The 27,640-nt window shown below is 48.8% G+C and overlaps 1 protein-coding gene across 1 annotated transcript in view; it reads left to right on the top strand.

The window, feature by feature from the left end:
* The first annotated feature begins 289 nt into the window (after positions 1 to 289).
* Positions 290 to 27,640, top strand: part of LOC115474434 (NFX1-type zinc finger-containing protein 1-like) — a 303,411-nt gene continuing 276,060 nt past the window's right edge. Inside the window, 2 exon segments of the mRNA XM_030209896.1 lie at positions 290 to 403; positions 4,149 to 4,215. Coding sequence (XP_030065756.1) covers positions 4,188 to 4,215 — 28 coding nt within the window. The 5' untranslated portion in view covers positions 290 to 403; positions 4,149 to 4,187.

Below are 27,640 nucleotides of genomic sequence, written 5' to 3'. Positions count from 1 at the left end.
ACTTGCCCTTGGTTTTCAGGCCATTGCAGGTAACCATTAAAATACTCCCAGATTTACACCTGGAAAATGTTGTTGCCCTTGCTCTTTCGTGCTTTTTACCATCTGGCATACAAATAAAGAGCAGATTTCCATCTACCAACTACATATACATGATCCACTATTTTTTTTTTTTTAACATTCTCCTCCACCGACCATATATTAACATAAGATGATTGATGAGACATCCGCTAGGAAAACGAAACTAAACGGCTTCTCGGTTAAACTGCAGCTCCCGAGAAACGAAACTTATCTGCAGCTTAAAGAGGAGGAGGAGCTACTCCTTAGAGCCGGCTTTAGGGAGACGAGCATCAGACCGCCAACACCTGCGGACGCGACTAGACATCTAGTTTTCTCTGCTTCTTAGGTATGTTCATAGTTGTCTCTTTTTTTTTTTTTTAATTGTTTTATTTGCTACAGATTTCGATCGGGCTGTAAAAAGAAAAAAAAAAAAAAAATCTGTGTCTGAGCATTAAGTGTGGTGTTTGCTGGGAATTTGTACCTGGTCACCATGTCTGTAGTGCTCTGTCTGTACTGATTTACGCCGAAGAATAAGGTTTTCTAGGTGCGACATCATTGCAGTGGGAGCAAATGGGAACAGGCTGCTGGCGCGGGTGTTTGATAGCTGTTTTGTACATTTTTTTTCCTGTCGATCCCCCTCTGTTTTCCTGCTCTTGGGAAACACTCGATCTACACATAATCCAAGTGTGAACGTGTGTTTTGTAAAAGCGCCCCGTACTTGAGGGGCCCGAGTGGGATTATTTGCTGGGGTGGGTGGTGTTTTGTTTGTCTCATCAGTTTAATGTTTTTTTTGCTAGGTGTGACCGACGTGTAGGTGAAGCCGTTTCTCAACAGTATTGCTGAGAAGTGTGTCGGGATGTGGTCAAATTAAATGCTAAAATGCAGTGTGGAAACACTGTACAGTTTGCTTTAAACACTGGATAGAAAATTAAAGATGTAATATGCCCTTACAGTTTAATGTCCAGAAAGGACGGGCTCATCCACATCTCCTTTTACTCCCATTAGCAAATGTAACCCTTGGCCCTGGTACTTATCAGTGAAGCTTGTGTATGGACAGCTTGTGGTGTAGGTAGTAGGTGGGTGCGGAGGATGGAAGCAGTGGCATGAGCAGTTTTTGGGGTGTCCTATCTGTGAGGCTACAGAAGGTGCCATCTTTGCCCAAGGAGTGCCTTCTGGCCAGTGGTGTAGCCAGAATATAATGTTTGGGTGGGCTGTTGGTGGAGTGGATGGGCATGAGGTATTTTCTCTTTGGTCCACCTTCCCCCAAACCAAGCTTAAAAAATCAATCTCTTTCAACAAGAACTGTACAGTGTGTGGGGTGCTGCTGATTGCCACTGTTTTGTGACACCCGGGAGGGGAGGGGTTGGACTTGGGGATGTCTTCAGCTGGCTGGCTTGGGGATCCTTGCAGCAATGATGTATGCTGCTACTGGGGTGGGCCTGAGCCTGAGGTGGATGGGCCTATGACTACCCAGGGCCACCTATGGCTATGTGCTTGTGCTCTTTCAAAGCAACATGCGCCTTCCAGTGGCAGATTAAGCCCTAGGATTGCAGTGAGGCCTGTGCAAGCAGTGCAGCCACACAGGGCACAAAGGATGCAGGGGCAGGAAAACTGTTTACTATATATTGCCCCCCCCCTTCTTGGCTGTAATGCAGTGGGTGTGGTGTGGTCCCCAGGGGGTGTGTCATATAGGGCATAATTCTGGCTTGGTATGGTCCCGTTCAGCGCTGCAGGGGCCCTTAGGCACCAAGACTTTGGGATTCTTTCATTAGAGTTAGAACTGTGTGCACATGTCTGGCCATTTGACAGCACCTGACTTTCACAGGAAAAGAAAGGGGAGGGATTTGATATACCACCATTCTGTGGTTATATACATGTACTTATTTTGTGGTATCCAGTGAGTTCCCAAATTCCATCAATTACCCCCGGGATAATTGCCATCTAGGTCAATTCCCCCCCCCCCCCCCCCCCACTAATTCCCACCCCAAGATGTTGATTCCTACCTGCAGAATTCTTTCCTCTCCCTCCACCCTGTAGATTCCAACCCATCAACTAATTCTCCCTATCTCAATTATAATCTTTCTAACTTGTATGGGTTACTTTTAACAAATTAGGGTTCCCAGCAGGTTTTGTGCTGCATGAATAAATTATGCTTTGAGGTCATTCACGTGAAGCGCTGGCCATCACGTTGCCAGGCAAGAGTACATTCATTAGCATATCGACTTCGCTGATATTTGCTTGCACACTTAAGAATCTGCCCCCGTTTTTTTTTTTTAACATTAAAGTTCCTTTAATTTACTATATCTTATTTTTGGTTATTCTGTATTTACATTTGTTATTTGATTACTGCTTCATATCATCTATAAAGGATTTGCTGGCATCATCTTGATTCATCTGTGTAGTCTTTCCCTCTCTTTTGGCTTGGATGGTCTGTGAGCAACACTCTACATAAGTAATGCCATACTGGGAAAAGACCAAGGGTCCATCGAGCCCAGCATCCTGTCCACGACAGCGGCCAATCCAGGCCAAGGGCACCTGGCAAGCTCTAATTCTTTGTAGCTTACTATTTATTTATAATTGAGTATTCATAATTGGTTATGGGTAGGTATTTTTTTTCTTTAGATATACTGTATTAACATTTATGTTGCAAATATACTTCCACGGAGGGGAGGGTGGAGAGTCTGGATGATGGATGCTGTGAAGGAGGGGGAGAGAGAGAGGAGATGTGGAGGGATATTGCTTTTTAACAGAAGATGGAGGCAAGACAGAGAAAGGAGGATCATTGGCAGATGAAAATATATGGGAAAGGGGAGGAAATAATCTTTCATGAGGGTTCTGCCAGGCTTGTGCGGCTCAAAGTTCGTAGTGAACTAGCAGAGAAGAAAGTAGGCAGTTGCAGGTATGAGGTATTACTGCTAATTTCTTCCTGCAAGAGTGAGGGGGGATATCAGTAGACAGTAATCAGAAGAAGGGTGGAGGGAACGATGTGAGGAGTGCCAGTTTCAGTTTTCATACAGGGTGCTGGTTAGCTTAGCCAGTGTGTGATAGGGTGGGAAATGGAAAGGAATAATGGTGTTGAACATTCAAGAGGAAGCATGAGTTGGAAGAGTGTGAGTCACAGGAGGAAAGAGCATAGTGTGGGTGAGTTCTGTGTTGTCACCCTGCTGGTAAAAAGGATAGCATTTTTAATGCACGTTAACCATGTACGTGCCTACAGTATCCCTATAGGCGCCTACATAGTTATCATGCACGCCAAGTGTAGGTGTGCTAAAGACACTAATGCACCTTAGTAAACAGGGCCCCAAGTCTGTAAACTGCCTTATTTTAATAAACATTTAATAGTAGCATTGTTCTTTTTCAACTTTTAAATGTTTGATGCATCTTAAGTAGAGGAAATGTGTTGCTTTATTTAAGTATGTAATTGAATTAAATAGAGCATGAATTGTTTTAATGAAAATATATTTTACAATTAGGGGCTGTTTTACTAAGCTATGTTATCTGAGTTAATACAGTGCCCTTTGCATAAAAAAAATGCCATGTTAGCGCCTCATGCAGGAGTGGGCTGGGTCTGTATGTGACAGGGGTGGGAGGAAGCGGTTTGGCTAGCTCACGGGTCTTTACCATGTGCTAGCTGTTCCGACAGCTGATAGTGCAGCTGAACTTACCATCATCTCAAGAGGAGATGCTAAGTGCAGCTGTGCTACTGGCAGTGTGGTAGAGCAACTGCCATTGGACCAGTATACTCCTTGGCCATCTGTACCCCACCCTGTCAGTTTAAGCATACTGTCTCCCTCACCCCTGATTCATCCCCCCAGGTCTTACGTGGGGGCAACATTGGTGACCAGTAGATCCAATTGGCAGCAATCCTCCTGAGCTGCTGCGCAGGTTGGTGCCAATGACCCCTACCAAGTTTTCGTGGTATTACCACTAGTGTCATCCTTCCATATACAGAAAGATGCTAGATGCTCCCCTCCCCCAGGAGTACATTACTGTTTATAGTATCCACAGTCATAGTTTAAAAATGTATACAGTAATTAGGACCATAATGAATGTAGCAGCTCTTTTATCTTCTGTTTTTTTTCCTTCTTCAGGTAAACACATTTTTAAGAAATACGGTTGATGCTGTAAAAATGACTGACAGAGACCATGAGCCCCGGGGTAAGGTTATAATGTCTTGTCTTTCATCTTTCAGAGTGTCATCTAAAATAACTTAGAGGAACAAGAGGGACCGTTATGGACTGCACAACAGAGTAGAACAGTATGGTCACAGGGTGAATCTTCCAACATTTAACATTCATGAAACAGATGATTCCTCAAGGATGTTTATTGAAGAACATCTAAGACCCGATACGAGACCATGTTTTGGCTTGAAACAGCCTCCCTCAGGGTCTGTAGACAAAAACAATAGTATAGATATTGTCAGCAGGTCACCCTTCTGGTCTTTGGCCCAGGTCAACCCTGCTTAGCAGACCTGCTTCACTGCTGATCTTTCTCCCTTGCAGCACCAGTTGATTTCAATTCCTTGCCCTTCTGCCACCGCTTCCTCACAGGACTGCTTCTTTTAGTTTGCCGTTCAATAATGACCCCCAACAAACAGACAGAAACTCCAGCAGTCTTATAATAAAGGGATTCACTTTTATTCACAGCCGTTCAATTGTAGTGAATGCAGCAACACAGTACAACAATCTCAATTTGCAGTCTTTGACAAGTTCATAATGCCAGACAGAGATTTCCTGTTAATTAGTTGAGTATAGTTCAATGACCTTTACCCCTCTCTTTTACTCTTAGTGGCTAGGTATCAAGTTCCACAGCAGCTCCTTGCAACACACACAATATATATGTATTTTTTTATTTGTACCCCGTGCTTTCCCACTCACGGCAGGCTCAATGCGGCTTAGGTACTTACTTGTACCTGGGGCAATGGAGGGTTAAGTGACTTGCCCAGATTCACAAGGAGCTGCCTGTGTCTAAAGTGGGAATCGAACCCAGTCCACCACTCTAACCACTAGGCCACTCCTCCACTCATACCCTTAGCCTTCTTAAGCACTTGCTGCCACAGGTTTCTTCCCAGCTGTATCAATCCTGTCATAAGTACATAAGTAATGCCACACTGGGAAAAGACCAAGGGTCCATCGAGCCCAGCATCCTGTCCACGACAGCGGCCAATCCAGGTCAAGGGCACCTGGCAAGCTTCCCAAACGTACAAACATTCCTTTTTTTTTTTTTTTTTGAAAATATCTTTATTATTAGAAGAAAAGACATGTAACATTTGAACATCACATTCCGGCTCAATGAAGCCAACTATTTCCAATATTTCCAATATCTAGCAGCCGATAATAACCTATGAATACAATGAATACATTGACTACATGTGTCAGCTAACAAACCTTATTGTATAACCTTAACATAATACAACTTTCAAAATGAGGCCATTTATTCCTGGAATTGTGGATTTTTCCCAAGTCCATTTAGTATTGGTTTATGAACTTGTCCTTTAGGAAACCGTCTAACCCCTTTTTAAATGCTGCCAAGCTAACCGCCTTCACCACGTTCTCCGACAACGAATTCCAGAGTTGAATTACGTGTTGGGTGAAGAAATATTTTCTCCAATTTGTTTTAAATTTACTACACTAGTTTCATCGCATTCCCCCTAGTCCTAGTATTTTTGGAAAGCGTGAACAGACCCTTCACATCCACCTGTTCCACTCTACTCATCTCTATATATAAAAGGCACCACCAACGTTCTATGAAGCCTCCAGCCGGAAGTGTGAAGGGGGAGAGATATCCGGTTTCCCCATGAGTGTCTGCCCCGCCCTCGCTCTCTCTGTAACACAAACAGTGAAGGAAAAAACACAGCAAAGCACGAAATCAAATCGCTCTCTCTGTAACAGTGAAGGACTCAGAGGGGGAAGGGGAGAGAGGACAGGGACACACACACTCCCACATGCACACAGAAGAAAACCTTGCTAGCCCCCGTTTCATTTGCATCAGAAACGGGGCTTTTTTACTAGTTATTTTATATACCTCTATTATGTCTCCCCTCAGCCGTCTCTTCTCCAAGCTGAAAAGCCCTAGCCTCCTTAGTCTTTCTTCATAGGAAAGTCGTCCCATCCTCACTATCATTTTAGTCCTCCCACTTCCAGACAGTTGAGGCAATACCTTAGCCAGGAAGCTCTTCACCTTAGCACCAGCAGTCTGTGCCCATGCAGCCACCTCCATTCTCTCCTTTTCATTCTCCTCCTCCTTATCCCATTCCATCTCCTCTATTTCCTCCCAGGGCTCCCTCAGCTGCTCTTCACCCTGATCAGAGACCTTCTCCCAATCCTGCTCCTCCCCCTCTTGTGTTGGGTCAGGTGCATTGTGGGAATCGTGGTTCCTAGGCTCATCCGTTATTCTAATTGGTCTCTTGACCACCAGAGGGCGCATTCCCCGTCTATAAGGGATCTGCACTCGTCTTATACTCCCTCCCCGGGGCTGCTTTCGCTTTCCCTGAGACCGTCCTCTCAGTAACCCCTTACAATATACAAAACCATAAAAACAATAAATATATATTCAAGAGAAACTTGACTATATAAAAATGAATGCATAAAACCATGACTGACATGAATTATTATGAATAAACTAGTAAAAAAGGCCCGTTTCTGACACAAATGAAACGGGCGCTAGCAAGGTTTTCCTTGGAGTGTGTATGTTTGGGAGAGTGTATGTGAGAGTGACTGTTTGAGAGTCAGAGTGAAAGTGTGAGTGTGTGAGTGTGTTTGTGAGAATGAGAGTGTGTGCAAGTGTGTATGTGAGAGACAGTGTGAGAGAGAGTGTGTGTATGAGACCAAGCGAGTGTGAGAGAGAGTGTGTGTATGAGACCAAGCGAGTGTGTGAGTGACTGTGTGGCACATAGAGAGTGAATGTGATACAGTGTGAGACAGAGTGTGTGAGAGTGAGAGTCAGAAAGACATTGTATATGAGAGAGAGAGTGTGAGCCGTGCCCTCCCAATCCATGGCCATCTGTCCCCTGCCCCCTCCATTCATCCTTTTCCAGCAATTCCCCTCTCTCCCTGAGCCCTGCCCTCCCAATCCATGGCCATCCATGTTTCTCTGTCACCTGCCCCCTCCATTCATCCCTATCCAGCATTTCCCCTCTCTGCCTGAGGCCTGCCCTGCAATCCATATCCATCCATGCCCATCTGACCCCTCCATTCATCCCTATCCAGCAATTCCCCTCTCCCTGAGTCCTGCTCTTCCAATCCATGCCCATTCATGCTCCTCTGTCACCTGGCCCCTCCATTTTTCCCTATCCAGCATTTCCCCTCTCTGCCTGAGGCCTGCCCTGCAATCCATATCCATCCATGCCCATCTGTCCCCTCCATTCATCCCTATCCAGCAATTCCCCTCTCCCTGAGTCCTGCCCTTCCAATCCATGCCCATCCATGCTCCTCTGTCACCTGGCCCCTCCATTCATCCCTATCCAGCATTTCCCCTCTCTGCCTGAGGCCTGCCCTGCAATCCATATCCATCCATGCCCATCTGTCCCCTCCATTCATCCCTATCCAGCAATTCCCCTCTCCCTGAGTCCTGCTCTTCCAATCCATGCCCATCCATGCTCCTCTGTCACCTGGCCCCTCCATTTTTCCCTATCCAGCATTTCCCCTCTCTGCCTGAGGCCTGTCCTGCAATCCATATCCATCCATGCCCATCTGTCCCCTCCATTCATCCCTATCCAGCAATTCCCCTCTCCCTGAGTCCTGCCCTTCCAATCCATGCCCATCCATGCTCCTCTGTCACCTGGCCCCTCCATTTTTCTCTATCCAGCATTTTCCCTCTCTGCCTGAGGCCTGTCCTGCAATCCATATCCATCCATGGCCATCTGTCCCCTCCATTCATCCCTATCCAGCAATTTCCCTCTCCCTGAGTCCTGCCCTTCCAATCCATGCTCATCTGTCACCTGGCCCCTCCATTTTTCCCTATCCAGCAATTGCCCTCTCTACCTGAGGCCTGCCCTGCAATCCATATCCATCCATGCCCATCTGTCCCCTCTATTCATCCCTATCCAGCAATTTCCCTCTCTCCCTTAGTCCTGCCCTCCCAATCCATGCCCATCCATGCTCCGCTGTCCCCTGGCCCCTTCATTCATCCTTTTCCAGCAAGTCCCCTCTCTCCCTTCCATGACCCCCCCCCTCGCATCCATGTCCCCCCCCCTTCGCATCCATGCATCCCCCCCCCTTCGCATCCATGCATCCCTTTTTTTTTTCTTCTTCGTTTTAACTTTACCTCCGTGGCGGTTCGTGCAGCGAAACGTCAGGGAAGGAGGCGGCGCTCCCGACGTCTTGCTTTCCCTTCGCTGTCTCCCGCCTTCTTTTGAAGGCGGAACACAGCGAAGGGAAGGCTAGACGTCGGGAGCGCCGCCTCCTTCCCTGATGCTTCGCTTCCGGATTTGTTTGGTTTGAGGCGAGGGCGGGGCAAAGACGGCTGGCTGGCTTGAAGGCTTCACACCACGAATCCGGCGCGAACCCTTCAGCCTGGGAGTGACGTCAGATGGCTTCATGGCTTCAAGGCTTCAAGGCTTCAGGCTTCAAGCTTCAAGGCTTCACAGAACGTTGTCCTCAGAACGTTGAGGGTGCGTTTTATTATATTAGATACGAGCCCTATGTAAAAGATGGAAATATGTCTGCTTTATCATTCATTCATTTATAGTTTTATATATTTACAATTTAATATATACAACTGATAAAAAGTATGATATAGTGTGAATAAATAAAACTCTTGTTATCAATAAAAAGATATGTGTATTTGCACAGAGATGAAACATCAGTCATAGACTGCTATTAGAGGAAAATGCAAAAAAAAAAGTTATGTAAAAATACATACATATATAAAACTCTGACCAGAAACAACTTCAAACCTGGGTGAATGTGTGTAAACACCATTAAAATGAAAATAAGGGGACTGCTATTTAGTATAAATAATAATGCCGAAACTGTGATTGGTTGACTTTCTGTTGATAGTGTATGGTGTACAGCGCTGCTTATGCTTTGTGGCGCTATAGAAATGATAAGTAGTAGTAGTCTGAAAAATATTCATCCACATGGCATAAAAAGAAAGCAATCCTGTAAAACACAAATTGGTGGATATATGATAAACTAATGGTGAGTATCAGCATGAGGGAAGGAATGTCATAAATCAACATATGTAGATAAGAAATGCACAACTGTTTGAAATAAAGGGTCACAAACAGCATGCATGCAAACAGGGAGTTTTACTGCTTTAGGGCTAAAAGCACAAAGATTAAAACAGGAGAGGAAATGTGAGACAGGAAAAACATTTAATACGTGTGTGTGTGTGTGTATATATATATATATATATATATATATATATATATATATATACACACACACACTGTATTATGATTGTGAATTGCGAAAAATAGTGGTGGTGGTAATTTAAAATATTAACGTTTTGGTCCAATTAAGTAATGCACCTGCCCAATACCTCTCAGAAGGGAAACAATTGTGCAAAAACTTGAATGAATGAATCAACTTCTCATATAAACCAGTGTCTCGTATTAAAAATGCTGTTAGATTTATAAAATGTATATGATGACAATGTAGCCAGCATTGCTTATAATTTAAAATGTACTCTGCATTTACATTGTCCTACGTGATTCCTGAACACGCGTGATAGCGCTGAGCCTGCATATGCATTTATGATCACCTAGGGGCCCTTTTACTAAGGCGCACTGAAAAATGGCCTGCTCTGGTGTAGGGGCATGTATTGGATGCGCTGAAAAATGGACCTGCGTACGTACAATACATGCGCCTACACCAGAGCAGGCCATTTTTCAGCATGCCTGCAAAAAATAGCCTTTTTTTTTTTGTGGACAAAAATGGACGTTGGGCAAAATTAAAACGAGTTTGTGTCCTTGTTAGGCCTGACACCTTACCGTCACCCTTTGACTTAGTGGTAAGGTCTCATGCTTTAACCAGTCAGTAATCGTCAGCATGCGTACACTGACGATTACCGCCTGTTTAGCACCACACGGTAAAAAATAAAAAATATTTTCTGATGTGCGTTTTGGACATGTCAAAAATAGAATTAACCGCCCAGGGCAAGTGGTAGTTGGGCGCTAATTCTAATTTCCTTGTCATCAGCAGCAGATGAATCCATTAACTGTGATGGGTTGTATCCGCCTACCAGCAGGTGGAGATAGAGAACACTGAAAAACCATAGTGCCTCTTGGACGGCTAGCCCCCAACTGCCTTCAGTATTTCTCTATCTCCCAGTAGGTGTGGATGTAGCTTGATCAGCTCCTGGATTTCAGACTGCCTGGGGTGGCTCCTGTGCTTTGCCAGTTGAGCATGGGTGTGGTGGCTGGTGGTGCCCACTTCAAAGGTATAGAAGTTCGCCCTTTCCCTGCCTTACCCATTCCCCATGCCTCCTGGAGTCCCCCTGTTGCTGCCTGCCTCCAACTTTCCTCACAGCGTTAAAAAAAAAAAAAAAAGGCGCGCTTTTACTGTGTGGCTGTTCTGAGGTTTTTCCAGTGATCCTGGTTCTGTGCAGCTTGACCGGAGCTAGTTGACTCGGTCTTCTGAGGTGAGAGTGGTGCCCAGCTCCTCCGGGGAGGTCCCGCGGATGCTGTTCCGATCGGGGTAAGTTTTGGTGTGCAGCCGCCATTTTGTTGCTATATTCCCGTCCTGTGAAAAGAATGGACGATGACTGCTGAAGGAGTTAGCGCTGCTCCCATTGTGGTAAACGCAGATCAGCAGCGGGGCTGTGTAAAACGTGCTCCTTAGACGCTCACGCTGGTTTGAGCATGCCGAGCGATGTTTCTTCCCGCTCGATGGAGCTGGCAGCGGGCGCCATTTTGGAAGCGCCGCATGCCTCGACCCTCGTGGTTGCGGAGGAGTCTGAGGGCAGGGGGACACCTCGTTTAGAGGCTGCCAGAGGAGCTCCTACATCCGTTTCTCCTAATTTGGAGGCGGAGGGTCAGGGTGAGTTTTTCTCCCCTGAGTTTGTGCTTTTAATGCATAAGGCGTTCATGCTGAAAAGAGCTCTGCTGCTGGTGTCTGACACTGCATTGCCTCCTGGCTTCCCTCTGGGTGTTGATGCCCCGGGGATGACTTCAGAGGTTATTTCCTCCCCCGAGCATTGGAAACACGCTAAACATAGACGGGTAAATTCCCCGTCTAAAAGTGGCGCGTACCCTTTTCCCCCCCCCGTGGTTGGGCTGTGGAGAGTCTGATTAATCTGGCAGACCCTCAGGGATGGATGATCCCAATGCGGTCCGGATTTTCCACCGCGACGTGCTGCCAGCTCTTATTACTGACGCCTTGCAGGCCCTCTCGATTGGTGATCATGCCGAAGGCGATGCCTCCTCTGTTAATCTTAGGATGGCGAGTACTAACAAGCCTACTCGGGCCTTTCCTGTGCATGACTCCATCCAAGAGCTTATTTCTGCTCAATGGTCTGACCCTGATGGGCCTTTGAAAGTGGCCAGGGCTATGGGTCAGCTTTACCCTCTGCGTGAGGAGCACTTGGCCCCTTTTGGGATGCCTAAAGTGGATGCATTGGTCACGGCGTTGACAAAAAAGACCACTCTCCCAGTAGAGGGAGGAGTCGCTTTGAAAGACATGGAGGACTGGCGGCTTGAGTCCGCGCTGAAGTTGCTTTGAAATTGCGGACCTTGCCTTGAGGGCGTCTATTTGCAGTTCCTATGCAGCCCGGGCATGTCTTTCCTGCTTACAGCAGGCGGTGGAACAGCCCGCTGATGATGCAGGGTCCCCTTTCTGAGGTTGCCCCGCAGATGGAGTCGGCCCTGTCATTTTTGGTTGACGCCCTGTATGATGTGGTCAGAGCTTCGGCTAAACAGATGTCTGTGGTGGTGTCCGTCTGCCGCCTTCTTTGGCTGCGGCATTGGGTGGCTGATATGGCTTCTAAGCAAAGACTGGTGAGGCTACCCTTTCGGGGCCTCCTGTTATTTGGAGAGGAATTGGAGAAGATTGTGAAAGACCTGGGGGAATCTAAACCCCAGAGGTTACCTGAGGGTAGGCCGAGGCGTTCTTGCGAGGGTTCTGTGTTTCCCTCCTCTTCCAGACCTCGCTTCCTTGAAGCTCGAAGGTATCGCCCGGGGCGCTCTACTGGGTTTTCTCAATGTGCCCGTTTTCAGTAGAGGAACTCCTTTCGCTCGGACAAACATTCCGCAGGGGCCAGTTCATGGCCTGGCATTCAGGGGCGTCCGCCACAATGATGGGACGCCGGTCCACTCCTCCTTGCCTGCAATAGGAGGACGTCTTTCCTTCTGTCTAGAGGAGTGGACCAAGATTACCTCAGATCAGTGGGTCCTGGATCTGATCAGAGAAGGTTACTGACTGGCATTTAGTGCCCCGGTGAGAGCCGTGTTTGTGGAGTCCCGATGCGGCACTGCCGTAAAACGGGCGGCGGTAGAGGAGACCTTGCAAGTCTTGCTGCACCTCGGAGCGGTGATCTTGGTGCCTCCCGCCGAATGCGGCTGTGGCCACTATTCCATTAATTTTGTCGTGCCTCGAAAAGGCGGGTCTTTCAGGCTGATCCTCGACTTACGAAGAGTAAACGAGGCTCTCAGAGTACAACATTTCCGCATGGAAACCCTGCGCTCCGTCATTGCGGCAGTGCAGCTAGGAGAGTTTCTCACGTCTCTAGACCTAAAAGAAGCTTATTTGCACATTCCTATCTGGCCTCTACACCAGTGGTTCCTCCACTTTGCAGTGTTGGGAAAGCATTTCCAGTTTCAGGCCTTGCCTTTTGGCCTAGCCACAGCTCCCTGTACCTTTTCCAAGGTAATGGTGGTATTAGCTGCCTGTCTCGGGCGAGAGGGTATCAGAGTTCACCCTTAACTCGACGACTGCTCATCAGAGCGGACTTGATAACCGAGAGTCGTCTTGCCACAGCCAGAGTGGTGGTGGTTCTGCAGGCGCTAGGCTGGGTGGTCAATATGCCCAAGAGTCACCTGACCCCCTCTCAGTCTCTCGAGTATTTGGGGGTCTGGTTTGACACTGCTTCGGGGTTGGCCTGTTTCCCCAACCAAAGGCGGTGCAAACTTCAGAATCAGGTCCGTCTGCTCCTGCGGATGCCTCGCCCGCGAGCTTGGGACTTTGTCCAGCTGTTGGGGTCGATGACAGCCACCTTGGAGATGGTGCCTTGGGCGAGAGCACATATGAGGCCTCTGCAGATTGCCCTGCTTCAACAATGGTCTCCGATGTCCCAGGAATATCAACGCAGACTAACGTTGCTCCCTGCGGCCGGGCTCAGTTTGGAGTGGTGGCTCTCCGACAGGATGTTGCGCCAAGGAATGCCCCTGGCGCTTCCCTCCTGGTGCCTGGTGATAACAGATGCCAATCTCCTAGGCTGGGGAGCGCATTGTCAAGGAAGCTATGCTAAGGGTTTGTGGACACCCGTGGAAGCGGGGTGGTCCATCAATCGCTGGGAACTGAGAGCGATATTCCAGGCTCTTCTGGCCTTTCAAAAGACTGAAGGGGCTTGCTGTCCGGGTTCTGTCAGACAACACGACAGCGGTGGCATACATAAATCTTCAGGGCGGCACTCAGTGCAGGGCCCTGGCTGCGGAGACTGCTCAGATTTGCCACTGGGCCGAGCTACACCTGCAGCTTCTGTCGGCAGCTCACATTGCAGGTCAGAGCAATATGCAAGCCGATTTTCTCAGCAGGCATCAAATCGACCCGGCGGAATGGGAACTGGCAGAAGAAGTCTTCCTTCAGATTTGTGCCAAATGGGGGACACCCAGAATGGATCTAATGGCGTCAAGTGCAAACGCCAAAGTACCTCGCTTTTTCAGCAGAAGGAGAGATCCTCACTCGGCGGGGTTGGATGCTCTGGCTCAACCCTGGCCCTCGGGCCACCTGTATGTGTTTTCTCCTTGGCCCTTGATAGGACGAGTCCTACTGCGGATTCGACAGCACTGAGGTCTGGTGATTCTCATAGCTCCAGATTGGCCAAGGCGTCCATGGTATGCGGATCTCCGCCGGATGTTGGTGGACACGCCGGTGCATTTGCCCCTGGTGCCGAACCTGTTGGTTCAGGGTCCGGTGGCTATGGAGGATCCCTGCCGATTTGGTCTTACAGCCTGGTTATTGAGAGGGCACAATTGAGAGACAAGGGCTACTCTAATAAGGTCATCTCCACTCTCTTGCAGGCCCGCAAGCGGTCCACCTCTGCAGCTTATGCTCGGATCTGGCGCAAATTTGAGGCATGGGGTGTTTCAAAGTTGATCATACCCACGCGAGCTACAGTCTCAACTGTGCTGGACTTTTTGCAGGAGGGCTTACAAAAGGGCCTAGCTTACAATTCCCTGTGGGTGCAAGTGGCAGCATTATCATGCTATCGAGGGAAGGTCGCTGGCTGGTCCCTTGCTGCTCATCCGAACATTGCCAGATTTCTCAGAGGGGTGCTTAGGCTCCGTCCTCCTGTCCGGTTGCCCTGTCCGGCCTGGAACCTGGGGCTAGCGTTGAAGGCTCTTCAGTGATCGCCCTTCGAGCTGCTTCGGTGAGCTTCGGAGAAGGATGTGACTCTTAAGACAGTCTTTTTGGTGGCCATCACATCGGCTAGACACGTGTCTGAGCTGCAGGTGCTGTCCTGTCGGGACCCTTTTCTGCAATTCTCAGAATCTGGAGTAACGGTACGTACGGTGCCTTCCTTCCTGCGTAAGGTGGTTTCAGCGTTTCACCTGAACCAGCCCATTTTTCTTCCTTCCTTTTCTAGGGAAGAGGTCCCGGACTCCTTTGGGCAGTTACATCTTCTGGATGTCCACAGGGCGCTGTTGCAGTATCTTCAGATGTCTAATGACTTCTGATCACCTTATTGTCTTGTTGTCAGGTCCTCGGCGTGGAGGTCCAGCGTCTAAGGCTACTATAGCCCGTTGGCTCAAGGAAGTAATTTTTTCTGCGTATCTGCTGTCAGGTCGGTCTCCGCCTGAAGCGTTTAAGGCGCATTCCACGAGAGCCATTTCCTCCTCGTGGGCTGAAACGGGTGCACTCTCTCTTCAAGAGATATGTAGTGCGGCTACTTGGGCTTCTCACCTCTCTTTTGCCCGGCATTACAGGCTGGATGTTTCAGCGAAGCAGGACACTGTTTTTGGAGCTCAAGTATTGGCTCGTGGTGTGGCCTGCTCCCACCCTAAGTAGGGATTGCTTTTGTACATCCCATCAGTTAATGGATTCATCTGCTGCTGATGACAAGGAAGGGAAAATTAGGTTTTTACCTTGGTAATTTTCTTTCCTTTAGTCACAGCAGATGAATCCATGATCCCTCCCTTTCTGACTTTGTTTTTTGTTCAGATCTTTCATGCAGATATATAAATCTCATTGGGAGAAGTTGGAAAACAGTTATCAGAATTTCTACATGATGTTCTACTACAGGAGGTTGAGATCGTCCCTCTTTTGTTGCTCCAGTTCTGGGGCGTTTGTTTGCTGTGAGGAAAGTTTGTGATACTATACCTTTATGGTTCACTCTGCTTTGGAAATCTCAAATAGTGAAGGCAGTTGGGGGCTAGCCGTCCAAGAGGCACTATGGTTTTTCAGTGTTCTCTATCTCCACCTGCCGGTAGGCGGATACAACCCATCAGTTAATGGAGTCATCTGCTGTGACTAAAGGAAGGAAAATTACCAAGGTAAGAACCTAATTTTCCCTTGACGCATGTTGGATGCGCGTAAGTACCTACACACCTTAGTAAAAGGGCCCCCTTGTCACTATACATATATATTCAGCAATTCATTCCCTTTGTGTTCAATATGCAGCCTGTAGACCTTTTTTCTTTCTTTCTTTCTTTCTTTTAATTATCATTGGTACTCTTTGGGCTTTTTTTTATTTCTGAACTTTTTTAATGTGAGGCATTGGTTTGTATGAGAGGTTTTCATTTATTCAAGATTGTTGATGACTGTCTCCCTTCTGAGAGGCATTGGGCAGGTTAATTTGATAATTGGACTCAGTGATCATTATAGCTTATTTAAAATTCCTTTATAGGCAGAATTTCAAATCTAATTTTTCAGTTTCCACACAAGTTGCAATATTTAACAAGCAGCTCAAAAGCAGCCAATAGCTAAACGTCAAGAAGCAAATACTTTGCTTTATTTATTTATTTTTATTTCATTTGTACCCTGCGCTTTCCCACTCATAGCAGGCTCAATGCGGCTTACTTATTTGTACCTGAGGCAATGGAGGGTTGAGTGAGTTGCCCAGAGTCACAAGGAGCTGCCTGTGCCTGCAGTGGGAATCGAACCCAGTTCCCCAGGACCAAAGTCCACCACTCTAACCACTAGGCCACTCCTCCACTCCCAAACCCGACAGGATCTGTTTCACCGGAAAAAAACTGCTTCCTCAAGGGGCAAAGACAATTAAGTCTTCTCCGGTCTTCAACCAAGTTTCTGTGAGGCACAGTAGAGAACTATAGACTTAATTAAGTCACGAATAAGAAAGGACTTGAAGCGCAGCGATCTGCAATTGAGGAGACCGGCTGAGATTTCATGCAACAGTGGATGGTGTGATTGTGTAGTATACTGTGGAATTTGGATACATTGCGGAGGGAAACGAGACCTGTGACTTTGGAAGATCGGTCTGTTTCACCAGAAAACTGGAATGGACGAACGGAGGGGTTGTAAAGTAGTGGATGGGTTTGCTAGAGAACAAATAAACCAAGTAAATAGAAGTGTACTCGCCAATAGAAATGCTTGCATGAGTGGCATTTTGGGTTCGACAAGTAGGAGCGGGAGTTAACAGAAATTGGCTATTTTAAAGGAAAAAATGACTGAGATAAAAATCTTAGCAGTGTGCACGTGTGGCGCGTTCTGCTTCCCAGTAACAAACAGCTACAGCAGGAATGCAGAAGTAGTGAAGTCAGAAGAGAATATCTGGGTCAGGTGACGTAAGGCTCCTTACTGGGTTAGGGGATTCACAGGAAAATGAAGAGAAGCAAGTCCAGAAAGACTCAAGGAAATCGCAGTAGATTGCATGTACCGGTGTTCTGGCTGACTGAGGGAGAGGAGTGTAGGCTGTTCCTACCTGAAGAATGGTGTTCCCCTGATGACACTACGGGGCACCAACAATGAATGACAACTGGGGACTGGTTTAAAAACTCCATTGTAATTTATTTCACTGAATGTTTTCTAAGTGACTGGGACCTCCACTAGTTACAGCTGAACCAACTTGTCAAGCACTAAGATCAGTGGTTTATCTAACGAGTTTTTCATCTGTATATAAGAAATATTGATTCCATCTCAAAGAGACGACATATAATATCTAGGATAGGCAGGTGGTGGAGTGCAATGGTGTACTAGCGGGAACAACACATTCAACGACTGCCAGTCAGTCTAGAGGTGGTTGTCCAGTCACTGAGCACTACTTGAATGCAAAAGAAAAATTGCAAAAAAGTTTTTGGAAGTTTTTTTTTTGTTTTGTTTAATATTGCACTGCATGTAATATCTATCTATCTGTCTGTCTGTCTGTCTGTCTGTCTGTCTGTCTATCTATCATGAAGCCTCCAGCCGGAAGTGTGAAGGGGGAGAGATATCCGGTTTCCCCGTGAGTGTCTGCCCTGCCCTCACTCTCTCTGTAACACAAACAGTGAAGGAAAACACAGCAAAGCATGAAATCAAATCGCTCTCTCTGTAACAGTGAAGGACTCGGAGGAGGGAGGGGAGAGAGGGCAGATGCCCTCTCTCTGTAACACAAACAAACAGCAGGAAACTTAACACTGAAGGACTCAGAGGGGGGAGGGGACAGAGCAGAGGAGACACACAGCACAGGGGAAGGGAGAGAGGGCAGAGGGCAGGGACACACACACTCCCACATTCACACAGAAGAAAACCTTGCTAGCCCCCGTTTCATTTGCATCAGAAACGGGGCTTTTTTACTAGTATGTATATGTATGTATGTATATATATATATATATATATATATATATATATATATATATATATAGTTTTTTTTGTTTAATATTGCACTACATGCAATATATATATATATATATATAACTAGTAAAAAAGCCCCGTTTCTGATGCAAATGAAACGGGGGCTAGCAAGGTTTTCTTCAGAGTGTGCATGTGGGAATGTCCCTGCCCTCTGCCCTCTCTCCCTCCCCCTCCCCCCCTCCGAGTCCAGTCCTTCAGTGTTAAGTTTCCTGCTGTGCTGTGTTTGTGTTACAGAGAGAGTGAGGGCATCTCTCTCCCCTCCCCCCTCTGAGCCCTTCACTGTTTCCTGGGATTTCGTGCTGTGCTGTTTTCCTTCACTCATGGGGAAACCGGATATCTCTGGCGCTTCACACTTCCGGCTGGAGGCTTCATAGAACGTTGGGGTTGCCTTTTATATATATAGATGTGCAGTGCAATATTAAACAAACAAAAAACATTACGTTAAAGAGTTTTGTTCGTCTATATTCAGTGAAAGTAGAAAACCCGGAAGATTACTTATACCCGAGAAATGTATACTATTAAACTTTAACTGCCAGACACTTGACCATTCTTCTAAGGTTCTGAGATCCTGTCTCATCATTTCTACTCCCTCCAGGGTATCTATTGTCTATTTTCGTGTCATCCACAAAAAGGCACACCTTTCCTTCCAACCCTTCAGCAATATCTCCCACAAATATATTAAACAGAATAGGCCCCAGCACCGACCCCTGAGGAACTCCGCTGTTCACCTTCCTTTCCTCTGAGCGGATTTCATTTACCAACACCCTCTGTCACCTGTCGGTCAACCAGTTTCTTATCCAGTTCACCACTTTCGGTCCTAAGTTCAACCCTTTCAGCTTATTCACGAGTCTTCTGTGGGGGATCGTATCAAAGGCTTTGCTGAAGTAGTAGATTGCATCTAGCGCACGTCCCTCATCCAGTTCTTTGGTCACCCAGTCAAAGAAGTCAAGATTCGTTTGGCAGGATTTTCCTTTGGTAAAGCCATGTTGCCTCGGGTCCTGTAACCCGTCGGCTTTTAGAAAATTAACTATCCTTTCTTTCAGCAACAAGTCCGTTATTTTTCCTACCACCGACATGAGACTTACCGGTCTGTAGTTTCCCACTTCTTCCCTGTCTCCACTTTTGTGAAGAGGGACCACATCTGCTCGTCTCCAATCTCACGGAACCTCTCCCGTCTCTAAAGATCTATTAAATAAATCTTTAAGAGGTCCCACCAGGACCTCTCTGAGCTCCTTCAGTATCCTGGGATGTATCCCATCTGGCCCCACAGCTTTGTCCACCTTCAGATTCTCCAGCTGTTTATAAACACTTCTTCCGTAAACGGTGCCGTATCCACTCCATTCCCAGACGTTCCCTCGGCACTGAAGAGAAATAATTGTTTAGCACGTTCGCTTACAATTTTGGCCCTTATCTGCTATCATGTTTCTAGAGGGTGAGTCCCTCCTAGCTTTAATACAGCGCATTCAATGATTTAGTGTCTGTTTGGGATATTGGGTGAATTGTCAGAAGTCAGCGGTAATGCCACTTAACAATTATTTGACATCTTGAATCTCAGTCTCTTTGGGAAGGCTATTCAGAAGGTACGCACGTAAATTTAACCACAGAACCTGAACTTAAATTTTACACATGAGTTGGAAAAGGGGGAGTGGAAAAGGGATGGCCATGGGTGGATCTGGGGTATGACCTTTATTTCTTGCGTAATTATAGAATAAGGGGCTTCTGCACCTAAATTTAGGTGCGAGCAGTTGCACCACGTTTTCGTTCCTTGGACTTAAGCACTATTCTATAAACTGCAAGCTTTTTTTTTTTAAATGCCAAACTTTTTAGGTGCTATTTATAGAATTCCCCCCTAAATGTATTGTATACCAACTGAGCAGGAACCTACTTGTGAAAAGTGGTTACAGGATGTGTATGGGGGCTGTGCCAAGGGGTCACCTCTGTAGGATTACATGGTCATCTTGTATCCATTTGGGGCCAGGTAGAGTGAAAGTGGTGGAACTTTTTTCATCTTATGATAGGTACCTCAGCCCTTGGAGGCCAGGTTTTAAATGTGTTGGGGGCAGAGGGCTCATTGAGGTGTGTAAAGGTATATATCTAGAGGTGCGATTTAGCTACTTGTGTGAGCAATGAAGAAGATGTTTGTTTGTTTGGATTTTGCTCACCTTTTTCAGTAGTAGCTCAAGGCGTGTTACATTCAGGTACACTGGGTATTTCTCTGTCCCTGGAGAGCTCACAATCTAATTTTGTACCTGAGGCAATGGAGGGCTAAGTGATTTGCCCAAGATCACAAGGAGCAGCAGTGGCATTTGAACCGGCCACCTCTGGATGTCAAGATTTGTATTCTAACCATTAGGCTACAAAACAGCATTGCTGCCCCCTAGCAGTAGTCTTGCAATAGCCTTTAGGTGTATATAGGAGTGGAGGAGTTAGCCTAGTGTTACAACAGTAGGCTGTGAACCGGAGAGACCAGGGGTCAAATCCCACTGACACTCCTTGTGGCCTTGGGCAAGTCATTTAACCCTCCATTGCCTTTGGTACAAGCTCTCAGAGGACAGGGATATACCTGTAGCTTGGCAGCCTTATGCTCCCAAGATGCTACAATAACATTGTTTTTTGAGTGGGATCATTTTACCATCTCTTTAAGACTATGGATATCATCATGCTGATCAATCCATAGACTGGTGGGTTATGTCCATCTACCAGCAGGTGGAGATAGAGAGCGATCCTTTTGCCTCCCTATATGTGGTCATGTGCTGCCGGAAACTCCTCAGTATGTTCTCTATCTCAGCAGGTGGTGGTCACACACAGCAGCAGCTCTGGCTAGGTCTCCAAGCCTAATTCTTAGGTTTTGTTGAGTACCTGGGATTGAGGGCTCTTCTTGAGCAAGTGCAAACCTGGTGGCGCCAGGTCCCTCCTTTTCTCCCCCCTCCCGCTGGCTCCGTTTAAAAAAAAAAAAAAAAAAAATTTGAACGTCCTTTAAGGGCGTTTATTTCAACGTTTATATCAGCGTTTATTGCAGCTGCTCACTGGGACACCAGTTCGTTACAGCTCGGAGCGAGAAGCAGGTAATTTAACCTTTTATAGCGGGCAGGGGGTTCCCCGTTCGATCTCCACGTGGCTTCTGGCGTCGGAGGGCGATGGCGCGAAGATTCGCTCCCCGGACCACCTGTGTGCGTCTAGTGGGGATGTGGGGGTTTCAAAGCCTGACTCGCCTTTTTTGGGCGTCAGTTTGGAGTCCGGTCAGTGTCCCGGTTCTTCCTGCGGTGCGGCGGTTTTTCCCGCCACAAGCGCCCATCCCCCGCTGCTCGCCCCCCCATTTTGACTGGCCATTCTGCTCGGATGGCTTCTTCTTGAGCCGCCCTTGAGGTGGGAGACGTTAATGCTATGGTCGCCCTTGATTTGGGCGATGGCAAGAAAGCGGCGATAGTTAAGCGCCGTTCTTCCCGTGCGGCTCCTTCTCGGAGTTTCGCGCCAGACGCCATTTTGGATGCGCAGCATGTTTCTCCCCCGCTCTTGTGAGCGCCGGTTGAGGGTGCGTCTAGGGCTGTGGCCCAGGCGGCAGAAGTGCACAGTCTAGGGGGTTTCTCCCCTGAGTTCATTTTGCTGCTGCATCAAGCTTTTCTTATGCTAAACGCTGCCCCGGCTCCCCCCTCTGATCAAGGGGCTGAGGCCTCCGGAAGCAAACGCCCTCGGGTGGACTTCCAGGCCCTAGAGGACTCTGTCTCCTCTGATGTAGATGCGGGCAGCGTATCTGAGTTCTCCCAACGGTCTTTTTGGGGATTCCTTGGAGGAGACGGATTCCCGCTCGGATGGAGCGGATGACCCCTCTGCAGCACGGATCTTTCGCTCAGAGGATTTGCCCAACCTGTTAGTACAGGCCATGAGCATTTTGAAGATTTCCTCTCCGGAGGACATCTCTCCCTCAGCCTGTTGGCTCTGCCATTATGCGGGGGACTAAGCGCCCGCCTAGAACCTTCCACGTGCATGAAGCCATGCACACCTTGATTTTGGCTCAATGGGATTTCCCAGAAGCGAGCCTTAAAGTGGCTAGGGCTATGTCCTGCCTCTATCCTCTGCCTGAAGGTGAACGGGAGGCCTTTCTTGGGCCTACTGTGGATTCTTTAATCACTGCGGTGACTAAGAAAACGGCGTTGCCGGTGGAAGGTGGCACGGTCCTAAAGGACGCCCAAGACAGGAGATTGGAAGCGGCTTTAAAGTCGTCCTTCGAGGCGGCTGCTTTAAGTTTGCAGGCCTCAATTTGCGGCTCCTGTGTGGCCAGGGCGTGCCTGACGCTTGCGCAGCGGGCTTCCCCCTCGGATCCTTCCTTGAGGGCTGATTGGCCAGCCCTGGAATCGGGCTTGGCCTACTTGGCAGGCTTGCTGTATGATGTCTTGAGAGCCTCGGCTAAAGGTATTGCTCAGACAGTCTCTGCACGGCGGTGGCTTTGGCTGAAGCATTGGTCTGCTGACCACGCCTCTAAGTCTCGCCTGGCTAAGTTGCCTTTTAAAGGCAAGCTGCTCTTTGGGGTCGAGCTGGACAAGATTGTGACCGATCTCGGCACATCTAAGGGTAAGAGATTACCGGAGGTCAGGGCCCGGGCCGGTGGTGCCCGCCCCGGTTCCTCCAAAGGACGGTTTCAGGAAGCCCGTCGGTATCGCCCGGGCAAGTCGGGCTCGTCTGCCCCCTTTTCCTTCATAAGGAACTTCTCCCCCAAGCAGCATTCCTTTCGCAGAGACTGCCGTCCCGGAGGTGCCTCCTCCGGTTCTCCCCCAGGGTCTCGTACCCAATGACGGGGCGCTGGTCCATGGCCCAGAGCAGATTGGAGGACGCCTATCCTCGTTTCTGGGCGAGTGGACTAGGGTAACTTCAGACGCTTGGGTTCTGGAAGTCATCAGAGACTGCTACAAGCTAGAGTTCTGCCGACCCTTAGACGGTTTTGTGCACTCTCCCTGCAGGTCTCCGGTCAAGCTGTGGCAGTGCAGCAGACTTTGGACAATCTGATCCGCCTGGGTGCGGTCGTTCCGGTGCCAGAAGATCAGCTTGGCAAGGGACGTTACTCCATTTACTTTGTGGTACCTAAGAGAGGAGGTTCTGTCCGGCCTATCCTCGACCTCAAAGGGGTCAATCGGGCCTTGGAAGTTCGGCACTTCCGGATGGAGACTCTCCGCTCTGTTATAGCGGCAGTGCAGGCAGGGGAGTTCCTGGCATCCTTGGACATCAAGGAAGCTTACTTGCATATTCCCATCTGGCCTCCTCATCAACGCTTTCTGCGTTTTGCAGTTCTGAGCCGACACTCCCAGTCCAGAGCCCTCCCGTTTGGGTTGGCTACTGCTCCGCTGACCTTCTCCAAGTAATGGTGGTCATCGCGGCCTTCCTACGCAAGAAAGGAGTACAAGTCCATCCTTATCTGGACAACTGGTTGATCCGAGCCCCCTCTTATGCAGAGTGCGGCAGAGCTTCAGACCGGGTGATTGCTCTTTTGAGCCCCCTGAGGTGGATCATCAACTGGGAGAAAAGCCAGCTGCGCCCGACTCAGTCCCTGGAGTATCTGGGAGTTTGATTCGACTCCCAAGTGGGCAGAGTGTTCCTGCCAGACAATCGGATTGTCAAGCTTCAGGCTTAGGTGGATAAGTTCATAGCAGCCTCTCCTCTTTGGGCTTGGGACTATGGGCAGCTGTTGGGCTCTATGACGGCCACGATGGAAGTAGTGCCCTGGGCCAGGGCCCATATGAGACCTATACAGCTCTCTCTGCTGCAGCGATGGACTCCAGCTTCGGAGGATTACGCTGTGCGCCCTCCCTTGGATCCAGCGGTGCGCAAGGCGCTGAGCTGGTGGCTGAGGCCAGACAAGCTGTCCGCAGGAATGCCTCTTATGACCCCAGAGTGGGTTGTCGTCACGGCGGACGCCTCTTTGTGGGGCTGGGGAGCCCACTGCTTTGGAAGGACAGCGCAGGGGCTCTGGTCCCCTGCAGAGGCAGAGTGGTCTATCAATCTCCCGGAACTCAGAGCCATTCGGTTGGCGCCTTTGGAGTTTTTCCCGGTCCTGGCGCTGAAGCCAGTACGTGTCCTGTCGGACAATGCCACGGCTGTGGCCTATGTCAATCGCCGGGGAGGTACCAGGAGCGCCCCTCTAGCTAAGGAGGCCATGAAGCTATGCCTGTGGGCGGAAGCAAACCTGGAACAGCTGTCGGCGGCCCACATTACAGGAGTCATGAATACTGCTCAGGCGTTCTTGGACATCACGAAGTGCTGGGGCCAGCCGAGCCTAGATCTGATGGTGTCATCAGCCAATTGCCAAGTGCCGCGCTTTTTCAGCAGAGGACGGGACCCTCGATCTCTGGGAGTAGATGCTCTTCTCCATCAGTGGCCGACACAGGAGCTTCTCTATGTGTTCCCGCCTTGGCCCATGTTGGGCAGGGTGCTAGGCTGGGTGGCAAAGCATCCAGGCCGGATAATCCTGGTGAGTCCGGATTGGCCCAGATGTCCCTGGTATGCGGACTTGATCAGGCTCTCAGTGGACGGACCTCTGCAGATGCCAGCGGAGCGGGGCCTGTTGCATCAGGGTCCCGTGGTGATGGAGGATCCCTCCCCCTTTGGTCTTAAGGCCTGGCTATTGAGCGGCAGCGTCTGAGGAAGAAGGGCTCCTCAGACAAGATCATCGCCACTATGCTGAGAGCGAGGAAGCGCTCTACTTCTACTGCTTACGCCAGGGTTTGGTGTACCTTTGCATCGTGGTGTGAGGCAGGCTCACTTTCTCCCTTCACTGCTCCAATTTCTTCAGTGTTGGCGTTCCTGCAAGAAAGTCTGGAAAAAGGCCTGTCACTCAGTTCCCTTAAGGTCCAGGTAGCGGCTCTTGCTTGCTTCAGGAGTCACCTGAAGGGTGTTTCCCTGGCCTTGCAGCCAGATGTGATGCGTTTTCTCAAGGGAGTTAATCACCTGCGCCCTCCTCTGCACTCAGTGGTACCTGCGTGGAATCTCAATCTGGTGCTAAGAGCCTTGCAGAAGCCGCCTTGTGAATCCTTGGCGAGGGCATCTCTGAAAGACCTGACGTTGCAAGCAGTCTTTTTGGTGGCTATCACTTCAGCCAGAAGAGTTTCCGAGCTCCAGGCGCTATCATGTCGAGAGCCCTTTCTGCAATTCACTGAGGCAGGAGTGTCTATTCGCACAGTGCCTTCCTTTCTGCCCAGGATTGTTTCTCGCTTCCATGTGAATCAGCAGCTCTGTCTACCCTCCTTTCGTAGGGAGGACTACCCAGAGGAGTACTCTGCTCTCACGTATCTAGATGTGAGATGAGTCATCATCAGATACTTGGAAGTGACCAATGATTTCCGGAAGTCAGATCATCTGTTTGTGCTGTTCGCAGGTCCTCGTAAGGGTCTGCAGGCTGCCAAGCCTACAGTGGCACGATGGGTCAAGGAAACCATTGCAGCGGCTTATGTGGCCGCGGGGAAGGTGCCGCCTGTCCAGCTGAAGGCTCACTCCACTAGAGCACAGGCGGCCTCGATGGCAGAGGCCGGGTCCGTCTCCTTGGAAGAGATTTGTAGGGCGGCATCTTGGGCATCGGCTCATACCTTCTCCAGACATTACCGCTTGACTGTGGCTGCTCGGGCGGAGGCCCGGTTTGGAACTTCAGTGTTGCAGTCAGGGATTTCTATGTCCCGCCCTGGGTGAGTACTGCTTCAGTACATCCCACCAGTCTATGGATTGATCAGCATGATGATATGGAAGGTAAAATTATGTGTCATGCCTGATAATTTTCTTTCCATTAATCATAGCTGATCAATCCATAGCCCCTCCCAGATATCTGTACTGTTTATATTCTGGTTGCATTTCAGGTTCAAGTTTAGTCTTCAGCTTCTGTTCAGGAGGACTTCGTGTTTAAGTTTTTCAATTGGATTCTTCAGGAGTTGACGATTTTGTGTTTACAGTGAGCTGCTGCATTCCTCTCCCCTCCGTTTTACGGGGCTGGATTGAGACCTAAATTCTGCCGGCACTCCCTCCCGTTTCGTGCGGCTGTAGGGCAGCTTTGTACCCCTCCCGCTTCGGCGGTGTTAGGGTCACTCAGCTCCTCCCGCGGTTGCGGTTGCAGGATAAGCCAGATCCCCCCCCGCATCGGCAGGTGTGGTGTCCCTCCCCCGCTCCGCGGGGATGAGCTGGATGGATTCCCCTCCCCCATTTTGGCGGTGGTGAGCTGGGCAGAGTGTCCCTTTGTGGGTGTAATTCTCTAAGTGCTGAGTCCTGCGGATGGAGCTTTGATATCAACATACTGAGGAGTTTCCGGCAGCACATGACCACATATAGGGAGGCAAAAGGATTGCTCTCTATCTCCACCTGCTGGTAGATGGACACAACCCACCAGTCTATGGATTGATCAGCTATGATTAATGGAAAGAAAATTATCAGGTATGATACATAATTTTACCATGTGACTTATGGTACACACCTGGTGTTCACTGCAAGTCATGTTATTGCATTTACTGTACATTGTATCACGGGCATAGCTGCTATGGGGCCATGGGGGCCTGGGCCCCCGTAGATTTGGCCCTGGACCCCCCCTGCCGGCGACCCTCTCAACCACCCTCCCGCCGCCTGCTACCTTTGCTGGCGGGGGACCCCAACCCCCGCCGGCCGAAGTCGTCTTCCTTCGTTTGGTTTCTCACTGAGTCTGACGTCAGACTCACAGAAACAGAACGAAACCCTGAAGATCGCAACGCTTCGTTCTGTTTCTGTGAGTCTGACGTCCTGCATGTTGTACTCAGTCAGAAACCAAACGAAGGAAGAAGACTTCGGCTGGTGGGGGTTGGGGTCCCCCGCCAACAAAGGTAGGCGGGGGGGGGGGGGGGGGGGGGCAAAGTTGTTGGAGGTGTCAGCAATGGCGGGGGGGGCGGGGGGGGGGGGGGGCTAAAATGTGCCCCTCACCTCGGCTGTGGACCCCCCTACCGCTGAAGTCTGGCTGCGCCCCTGCGTAGTATTGAACTGCTTTTGCATATACTTGCATCTCATTACTATGTAACCCACCAAGACTTAAATATTGCTGCATTAGGCAGGACAAGCTATGTTAGGGGAAAGGGATTCCTGGGGCAATGGAGGATTAAGTGACTTGCTCACAAGGAGCTGCAGTGGGAATTGAACCCAGTTTCCCAGGATCAAAGTCCACTACACTAACCACTACTCCTCCACTCATTAGTGCCCTTTAAGTCACATTATAGGGCAGATAAAATGATTTGTTGTAATACAGGTTGATAATTCCCCTCCCCCCCCCAACCCCAACATGTGGCTGAATTTTGTTGCCAGGATCTAAGTTTGGGTTGGTACCAAGTCACTCAGTTGTTTTGGATTTAAAATAACCAAAGTTGCACATACATCCAGTACAAATATATATATATTTAATCCTTTTTATTATGTCCTTTAAACATAAGGTTTACAGAAAAATTTTGCAAGTTACAACCATGCATGTGAACATATTCTGATTTCAACATTTTCCAGTTTCTCCCTTCCCCCCCTAGCTCAAGCATTCAAAATCCTGCTCTTAGCCACAGGTGTTAGGGTGTCCCAGTATGGGGACCATACTTTGCAGAAAAGGTCTCCTTTCTCCGATGCAAGGTCCATTATACTCAGTGCTTTTTTTGTAGAAA

Source organism: Microcaecilia unicolor, chromosome 1, assembly GCF_901765095.1.
Source record: "Microcaecilia unicolor chromosome 1, aMicUni1.1, whole genome shotgun sequence".
NCBI classification, from domain to species: Eukaryota; Metazoa; Chordata; class Amphibia; order Gymnophiona; family Siphonopidae; genus Microcaecilia; species Microcaecilia unicolor.
Note: the sequence above shows the minus strand (reverse complement) of the source record. Positions and strands in the feature narration are given on the sequence as shown.